This window comes from Quercus lobata, chromosome 12 (genome assembly GCF_001633185.2).
Source record: "Quercus lobata isolate SW786 chromosome 12, ValleyOak3.0 Primary Assembly, whole genome shotgun sequence".
Classification (NCBI taxonomy): domain Eukaryota; kingdom Viridiplantae; phylum Streptophyta; class Magnoliopsida; order Fagales; family Fagaceae; genus Quercus; species Quercus lobata.
Window position 1 is genome coordinate 23,401,147 of NC_044915.1, and position 9,982 is coordinate 23,411,128.

General features: G+C 38.2%; 1 protein-coding gene across 1 annotated transcript; it reads left to right on the forward strand.

Annotated features, from left to right (window-relative positions):
- Positions 1–5,421: 5,421 nt before the first annotated feature.
- Positions 5,422–6,151, forward strand: LOC115970697 (histone H2AX-like). Its single transcript, XM_031090285.1, has 2 exons — positions 5,422–5,714; positions 5,807–6,151. Exons 1-2 carry the CDS (start codon positions 5,511–5,513, stop codon positions 6,026–6,028), a joined length of 426 nt encoding a protein of 141 aa, XP_030946145.1. The 5' UTR covers positions 5,422–5,510; the 3' UTR covers positions 6,029–6,151.
- Positions 6,152–9,982: the final 3,831 nt, after the last annotated feature.

Here is a 9,982-nt window from a genome sequence, read left to right on the forward strand (position 1 = left end):
TCCACTTCGACGCACACGCACAACGAGAACAGGTTCTTATCTTCTTTAATCTTCTTTCATTTTCTATTTCATTTTCTCTTCATCAATACCCATTTAACACTTCTCTTCCCAAAAACCCATTCCACACCTTTCCCTCATCTGACCTCAGATTGTCGCCTAGGGTCAGTGAGCACAAATCAAGATTGGAATAGCTGTTGCTGACACCAAAAAAACCATTGTATAAGGTAATTTCCTCGTGTGGCTTTAGCTCCATTTCTGTAGCTCTGTTTGGATTTGATTTTGAATAAACTTAAGGAACATATTTACTCTTCTTTGCCTCAAAAAATATTAGGAGATTTTGGGTTTGTAATGTTTAACCCCATTTTCCACAACAATATTTATGCAATCAATGGGTTTTGTTGAGTTTGGGTTTAATGTAATGTATGCTATTTGGGTTAGATAAATTTGGATGGGTATGTTGGTTGTTTGAGTTTGGGTGTATGCCTATGAATATATGCATTCTTCACTCTTAAATGGGGGTTGGTCACAATTCATACTTTTAGAATATATAACTAGTTGTATTCACTTGTCAATTTCTGTTGTAAGCTTTGGTTTCCTCGCAATCTTTATAGTATGGAGCAAGTAATTACTAATAAAAACTAAAAGGGTCATCAACATTAGTCCATGGGGAAAACCCCAATTTAACATGCAAAGTAGAATACCAAAAAAAATTCATAAAACATAAATTAAAATGAACAAATATAACAATTGACATGGAAAATGGAGAGGGAGAGAGAGATAGTTTGCACCTGGGAGAAGATCACAAAAATAAGGGCTCGTTAAGGACAACTAATGGTAACAGAGCTCAATGTCACTTGTGAAGATTCTGACACTCCTCGATATTTTGTCTTCAATCACGAAATGTTCATCTCAGGCGATTTTAGTGCTTCAGTTCAGATTCTCAAATGTTGCTAGAAATGAAGAAGGAGAAATGTGAGAGGAGGCGGAGAGAGGGAAGGTGTTGCTGAAAATTTTGGGGAAGAAATGAACTGAAATGAGGAGCTAAGTAACGGTTATATCAAAGGATTTAAGATAATTTGACAATGCACTACACATGGGTCCCACAAAGTCACTCTATTTACCAAACTACCATTGAAAATTGGTTTTAAACTTTTGGAAATACAAAATTTTTGTTCTCAATTTCCATCACCCAAACTCAAATTTTTGAGTTTTGAGTGATGGAAAGTGGAAACAACACTTAAAAACCAAGCCAAACACTCTTTTTTCTGTGGGTCCCACGATATTTGGATTATGGGTGATGGAAACTGAGTTATATAACTCAATTTCCATCACATCCAAACAGCCTCTTGGGCCATGTTTGGATTCAAGATGACTCAAAACTCAGTTCTCAATATTCCTTTCTCAATATTCATTTCTCATCACTCAAAACTTTAATCCATGTCTCAAAACTCAGTTCTCTATTTTTCATTTTGGCGTAAATGCACTTTTAGTCCCTACATTTTGACTTTTTTCCATTTTGGTCCCTACATTTTAATTTTACCACTTTTAGTCCCTTAACCAATTAACGTGTATTATTTTCGTCCTTTCCGTCAGTCAACCAATGGAAATAGCTAAGGTGGCAGCCGGAGGACTTAAAATATTATAAAAAATACCACATCACCTATGACACATCAGCATATAAATTAAAAAAATTAATTTATAAATTTTAACTAAATAAAAAAATAAAAATTAAAAATTAAAAACCAAAATCACTTCACAATTCACACTAAACCATGAACGTAAAAAATTCCAGAAACCCAATTCATTTGAATGACACAAGCCTCCTTCTATATCACCCACCAAACTGAAAAACTGATCCACTTCAACTATGAACATTCAAATCCAAATGGTACTTGTGCCAAATTCAGACACAAAGCCATCCCGATTCACCAAACCCACACCCAAATCAACTATCTATTTCGTTGGTGGCCAGATCTGAAACATCACACCAAGATAGCTTGATTTAGGTTCACCCATTTTGCCTCTTTAGAACAAGCAGCGGTTGTAGTCAGCTGTAATAGCGGACCAGCGAGTGGGCGTGGAAGAGACATCTTTAGTGAATTTGAACTCACTGATTGCGACCTAGAGCTTGCCCCGTTGTGTGATTGGATAGTGGTGGGTTTATGGTTTCTGAGCTTGTTGATGACAGACAGAATTGAGGAGTTGCTTGTGGGTTATATATAAGTTGTTCATCTAAGTGGGTTTGTTGTTTCATCTCTGTGTTGTTGTTTCTTTCTGGGTTGTAAATTTGTGGGTTTGATGTTCATCTCTGTAGGTTAGATTTTAATTTCTGGGCATTGTTCTTCATTTCCAGGGTTTGGGAGACGGACGGTGGAAAGTGTTACAAAGATAATAATTTAAAAAAAAAAATTTAGATGCTCGCCGATCTCGGCCTTCGTCCCAGTCTTGGCCATAATGGAGCTCGTCGATCTCGGCCTTCATCCCGGTCTTGGCCATAATGGGCTCGCCGATCTTGGCCACTGTCTTGGTGCGGGTTTGTTGACTGATCCGTGGGTTTAGTGACATTTTCGATGGCAGTGGTGGTCATGTTCTGGAATTTTTGTGGGTTTTTGAACTAAAGTTCATGTTATGAAGAAATGTTTTTGATCTGCAGGGTGGTGGTGGCTTGATTGTGTTGGTCATTGGTGGTGAGATCTAGGTTTGATTGTGTTGGTTTGGGTTTGATTGTGTTGATTTGGGTTTGTTGTGATTGGTTTCTTGATTTGGGTTTAGTTTGGGTTGTTTTGTTAACTGGTTCATGGGTTTGATTTACTAAGAATTCGGTGTTGATTGTGTTAGAATTTGGGGAAGAACATGAAGAATTTGATGATCTTGATTTGTGGTAGATCTGATGGTGCTGGGTTTGATGATCTCTGAGGTGTTGAATTTGGGTTTTTTCTTCTTGTTTTTATTTGTGTCCTAGTGATCTGGGTTTGAGTTTTTGGGTTGCTGGGTTTGTGTTTTTATGATGGGTTTGAGTTCTTGGTTGTCGGGTTTGATTTGGAAAGAATATGAAGAACAAGTTGTAAAATGAATAACAATTTGAAGAACATGAAGAACAATCTTAATTCATGTGAATTTTAGTTTTTAATTCTGTTTTTATTTGTATTATTTAGTTAAAATTAATAAATTAATTTTTTAAATTTATATGATGATGTGTCATGGGTAATGTGGCATTTTTTTATAATATTTTAATTCCTCCGACTGCCACCTCAGCTATTTCCGTCGGTTGACTGACGGAAAGGACGAAAATAACACGCATTAATTGGTTTAGGGACTAAAAGTGGTAAAATTAAAATGTAGAGACCAAAATGAAAAAAAATTAAAATGTAAGAACTAAAAGTGCATTTATGCCTTTTCTTAACTCTATCCCATAAGCGTTTGGCTCAAAAATTCGGGTGTAGTTTTCATCTAAAACAACTCTATTTTTATTGAACTAGTGGACCCCACATGCTGACACATATTAGAACGGTAAACTCTTTTCTTTTCTCTATTTCCATTCCTCTTTGTTTTCGATCTCTACCTCTCCTCTTTCTCTGCAATTTTCTCTGTTTTGTCCTTCCCCACTTATTAGATCAACTAATAACAGCAACAACACGTATTTTCTCTCTTCCCCCTCCAAATCTCAAAAAAAAAAAAAAAAAAAAAAAATCTTAAGCATAGCCCAGATTTTCTCTCTTCCCCACTCCAAATCTCATTTTTTTTTTCTCTTATCCACAACCATAGAGAATAGCAAAGGAAGGGAATAAAGAACCCAAGCTCCATTACTCAACAATCTTTCTCTCTCTGCAAAACCAATAGCCCATTCTTGTCTCGCTTGAATCAATCATTTTTTCTCGTTTGTGTTTGCCGTGATTGGGTTTGATCAAATATCATCTCAAATGTTTGTGGGTTTGTGTTTGTGGACAAAGAAATGATATGCCAGTTGAGCCAAGATCAGATCAAAGAGAAATGAGAGACTGTGTCGCAAGAGCCAAAAGAAAGAGAGAAACAAGAAGAAGAGAGAGTTCTGATTTGTTTGAAAGACAAGAGAGAGAAAGTGGAGTTTAATAAATACTGATAAAGAAAACTCATCCGTGTGGATCCCAGACATTGGTTATTTTTACAAAACTGCCACGGAAAATCAATTTTCATAACTTGAAAACATCAAAAAATTGTTTTCAGTTTTCATAACTCAAACTCAATTTTTTGAGTATTAAGTTATGAAAATTGAGTTAAGAAACTGATCCAAACACAACAAGTTCATGTGGGGCCCACAAAATTTGGAAAATGAGTTATGAAAATTGAAAATTGGGTGATGAAAACACCTAAACCAAACAAGGCCTTAAAAACTCATTACACCCAAATTGCATCACCACCAACCCCTTTCTCCCACATTGGGCTATCACATGAAATTGAGAGAGGGAGGTATATTAGTAAAGAAGAATTAAATAAATGGGAAATGAAAGTGGGAGAAAAGCTACCACACCCAAAAAGAGTTTCTTAAAGCAGTGGAGGAAATAAATTACAATAAAAAAGTAATTTTTGTATGGACAAAGTTGACATAAGATCAAAATTCACTAAAAGCATAATTCAAGACAATTAGGTTAGCCATAGCAACGAAGCTTGGGTACAAGCGTGTAATCTACAAAGCGAATGCTATGAAATATGAATGTTATTCTTCCCCTAGTGCGAGTTTGATTTTACATTTGTAATTTTGTAGTGGTTGTAATTTGTGAAGTTTTGGGTTTTTAGCCATAGGTGATTTGGAACTCTTTTTATGATGAATGATTTATGATTATGCCTTTTTTTCTTTTTCTTTTTTTCCTTTTTATTTAAAATTTATGTTTTATTTAAAATAAATTTTAATAATTATATATATTTTTAATATTTTGTAGTGATTAACGATAGTTTGTAGTCATGTAAATAAAATTATTAGTATGGTAAAAATTAATGTGAACGTGAATACCTACCTAGCTAATTCGATTGACTAAAATATCCAATATAATATTTTAAAGAGTAAAATTTTTATATCCTTTAATAATATAACAAGAGCATAATTTACATTTTTCCCAAAACCAAAAAACGACGTCGTAACAACGCAGCGCCAAAACTGAAAACTTTTCCCGCCCCTCAAACCAATCCGAAAAACATAAATCTTCTTGCCACGTTGGCGATCCGTGTCAAACCCCACTCCACCAATCAAAAAAGACCCTTAAAGCCTTCCCTCCCACGTTGGCAATCTGCGTGAAACCCCTTTCCACCAATAAAAAAAAAAACACTCTCTCAATTCTCAAACCTTCAAATTTCAAAAATCTCCCAGCCACGCTGGCAATCCGCGCACAACCAAAACCAACCAATCAAAACCCTGCTTTCCTCTCTATATAAACCAAAACACACCAAACCCATCACACTCCATATCTGAAAAGCAAAACACATTTCCAAATCTCTCTCTCTCTCTCACTCAAAAACTCTCAATCCCAAAACGCACAATGAGCTCCGCTGTAGAAACCACCACAAAGGGCGGCAGAGGCAAGCCAAAAGCCACAAAGTCCGTCTCTAGATCCCACAAAGCCGGTCTCCAATTCCCAGTTGGCCGTGTCGCCCGGTTCCTCAAAACCGGCCGATACGCCCAACGTGTGGGCTCCGGTTCCCCAGTCTACCTCTCCGCCGTCCTTGAATACCTCGCCGCTGAGGTTCGTTAAAATAACGCTGTTTCGTTTGTCATTTTCTGGGTTTTTGTTTTGGTTTTTGGTTACTGATTGTTCTGGGTTGTTTCTTGGTTCAGGTTTTGGAGTTGGCTGGGAATGCAGCGAGGGACAACAAGAAGAACAGGATTATCCCAAGGCACATTCAGCTTGCTGTGAGGAACGACGAGGAGTTGAGCAGGCTTATGGGGTCTGTGACCATTGCTAATGGTGGTGTTTTGCCCAACATTCATCAGAATTTGTTGCCCAAGAAAGCTGGGAAAGGAAAGGGTGATATTGGGTCTGCTTCTCAGGAATTTTAGGTGTACTGGGTTTGTTGGGTTTTCGTTAGGTTATGGGTTTGATAGCTTTGTAATGAAGTAGCTTTTTATTATGTAAAGCTTCACTTGAATGATAATGAAATATTGGGTTTTATCTCAGATATTCAATTTGTGTTATGTGAATGGTGTCTTTTGTTTTACAATTTGGAAATTATAGGAATCTGAATTTCAATTAAGCGCATAACATGGAAATGTGATTATTGAATTTAATGTTTCAGATTGAATGTGTTTTGAATTTGGAGTAATTATCTTTAATTCTGTGACTACACTTGTCTAATTTTAGTGGTAATTGGATCTTAAATTGTTCTGTAAATGTTAAATTTTGTTTCAAAGTTTTCCCTTTAATTTTGGACCGTTATTAGATTTTATTTTCTATTTTCTATTGGCTATACATAAAGTCTGCTTTTCTATGTCTGTCAGTTAGTACAAAGAAGGGAATAAATTTACTTCTTTTCTAAATAATTGAAACTATTTTAGAGAGAGTGAAAACCTGTAATGAGAAGCAAAACCATTATAAATTTCAACAATTACAAATATGTTCTCTCTAATGAAAACCCAAACTGCCAAACTCACTTTAACCAACAAAAATAGAGAAAAGACCCTAACAAAATAAAGAGTCCCCTGAGTAATTTCTACTAAATCTTCTCACAGGCACAGCCAAACTCAATTAATTCAGATGATATTTCCTTTGCAAGTTGATAGCTTGAAGATTCTTCACCTCTAGGCAATTCAAAAACTCCTTTCCTGCCTTCTTCATCAAGTTGCCCCTAATCAAGTTTGGTGCCTCAGATGTATACACTCTGTTGTTATTATTACTCACCACTATAATTATCTTCACTTGCCTGCTTTGTTTGCGCTCTCCTCCTTCTCATAAAGTTTCCCAACTCGTTCAATTGCTCTGTTAGCTTTCTCACTCACTTCCTTCAATTTAGCCTCGTACAGTGCCACCCACTTATACCACACCCTCCTTTCCTTCATCCTTTGAGCCACAACATTAGCACTTCGAACCCCAAATTTTCTTTCGTAGAATTTCTTCCATAGCTTATCGGTCACGGGGCCAAGATCTCTTCCTTTGGATTTCAAACACTTCTCCATGTACTTCAACTAATCAACCGTGCAGTGCGGCAAAAATTTATAGGCCACGATTGTCACCAACATGAGCAGCGTGCGTTAGTTTGTCTATCAGCTTCTCAGGTGCCAAACTCTGATTCTCTGCCATGTTTGATTGTTGTTTGATGAAGAAGATCAAACTTTGGTTACGTATATATATACGACTTTACTCTTTTCCTAATCCTCTTAAGGGATAGGAAATATATTAATGGGCTGTTAAGACCAACATACCTTAATGCTAATTTTTTTTGGGCCTATGAAATTGATTATACTATTTGCTAGTGGCCGATATAGAATGGCCCTAACACTGTAGCCTTGAATGCCTTCTGGTTCAGCTGCTTCTCGGGGTCCAGTTCTTAATTTTTTAATTTTTTTTAGAAGATAAATTTTGTTTTAGAATTTGAAAACTTAAAGGGTCTAAAAATTCAATTCAACTGTGTTATACTAATCACTTATTTTTCTCATTTTTATTTAATGTGAAACTCCACTTATACTTATATATCCAACATTTTTTTCGTCTCCCCAATTATGTGTCTATATATATATTGTAGGGACATAATTTTTAACGACCCAAGGATGACGTTGGGCTCGTATGTAAAGGGCCCGAACAATATGATTTGTAGAGAGTGGGTTTGAAAAGGCCTGCCCTTGGGCGCTGGGCATCGGTCTGGTCCTGGTTTCATGAGAGCTCATACAAAGACAGGTTTGGACTATATAGCTGAGCCTTACATCGATGTAGTTTGAAATGTCTGACTCCTCGAAATTAGTCCGGAGACCATTATATTCTCACCACCCTTCCTCTTTTTTCCGGGGCCTCCCCCTTTTCGTCTCAGCTCTCTTTCCCTTTTATACTAGTATTTTCTTCCCGTTCTTCAACTACGTGTCCGTTTTTTCTTATTTGGGGTAGTTACTCGTCTTATCAATCCATACGTCAAAGTGGTTGGGAAAAGCTGGACAGCATGGTATGGAGTATGGGTTTGTCAGGCGCTGGGCTCCGCATTAAGGTGTTGGCAGCTTTCTCCCTTGAGCTGCTTTTGTACTGAATTTGTCCTTTTCTTCAGGCGTTTTTATGAGATGTTGGACGTGAGATCGTCCTCGGCCACGTTCTTGGGCTTTCGGGGAGTTGCATTGCGTGTCCTCGGCGGTTGGGTTTTATGGGACAAGCCTTTGGGCCCTTAACACAAAGTGGGCTGGGACCTCAGATTTCGGGCCCCACAATAGCCCTTCAAAATCCTGCTGCCCGACTTTATTGTTGGGGAGTAGGGTTTTGGTAACGTCAGGCCCAAATCATGACTTGCCTAGCTCCGCATTTCATCAACATCGAGGTTGCTGTACTGGCTTGGGGAGTGCGCTAAGGCGTGAGACATCCTTCTAGATCTTCCCAGGCGGCGTCTTGGACGTTTCAGTGTTCAAGGCCCGCCATTAATGCGCCTACTTCACGAGGTTATTCAAATCTTTGTAGTTGTATATGGTGTCGGAAATTGCGCCAAGACTATCTCGTCAGTAGCACTTATTGGAAACCTGAGTGGATTGAATGCCACCGGTCTGCTCCATATTTAAATAGGGTAAGGGATTATTCTTTGTGCATATAAACCCTTCTGCTTCATTCAGAATCTTAACCCTTTATCCATAACCAGTTCTCATATCCAGTGCCACTTTCCCGTAGTACAGTATGTTTGAGGCTTGGGTGGAGGTGAAGGAACTTCTCCCGCCACAGAGGCTCTGGATCCTTCCAAGACTTAAGGTGGTGTGGTCAGGGCAGGGGAGGCACAGATTTAAGGTAATCTCCCGCTTGGATAAGGTGGGGACGATACACCCACCTCTTTCAGTCAAAATCCGAAGCAGGTTTTGGTCACATCAGTCTTTCGGTGTGTCAGAAGAAAGGTTTTCCGCCATCAACATCGTCTGCTCTTTCGCAGGCATGGTTTCATGGAGGCTCATCAACTTCCGGTTCTCTGCACCTTTTCTTCAGCAGGGCTAGCCTCGAGTTGGACTCCCGGCACCTTTTCTTCAACGGTGCCGACCCGAAGTCGGGCTCTTTTGCTGCCTGAGTTATAGGCATGTAAAAGTATTGAAGAATGGCTCTCCTAGACGAAGTTTTAAAGCGGCAGCACGTCTCTCCCCTGCACCTATTCTTCGGCTTTTTCTTAATTCCCTTGTATTTTTTCTTTTTTTTTTTTTTTTTTTTTTGTGTAGTTAGTTTCAGTATGAGCTTATTTGAGCTCTTTCAATGTACGCTGTACTGTTTCTTTATCTTAATAAAAGATGAATTTATTTCTTTTTAAATACTTTTCCTTCCTGCAACAATTATTTTAGGCATGGGTGTGCTACATGTGTGTGTTCCTTTGACGATACTTAGAGTAGGAAATCTTGAAACAGAAACCTACTAATTCTAGTTTATCGATATTATCAGGCATAATAATGATAATTCCCAGTAAATTAAAACTCATAAAGCTAACCGGGATAATAATGGCTGAGTGCTTCGTAATGCATGCGAGACGACCGTCCGAGAACGAGAAACTTTAGATAATTCATCCGAGAGGGTAACCGAGCAGTTGAGGGACTTCAACTCTATGTTTTTGGCAACATATTGCCCTATATTGCATCAATCCCCCTGGTATTGAGGATCCGAGGATAGATCAGGGAATCCATGTAGTTTAGGGATTAGCCCAACTATCAATGGGGAATTTTCCTCGGGTAGATTCTAAGGTCCACGTAACGTCCAGGTCGTGCCCAAACCCCATGCTGTCTCTTCTAGGTAGTCGGTTTCCCCATAAGCTTGAGTCCGAGGACCATGCAAGACCTTAGTTTTGTCCAAAACTTGCA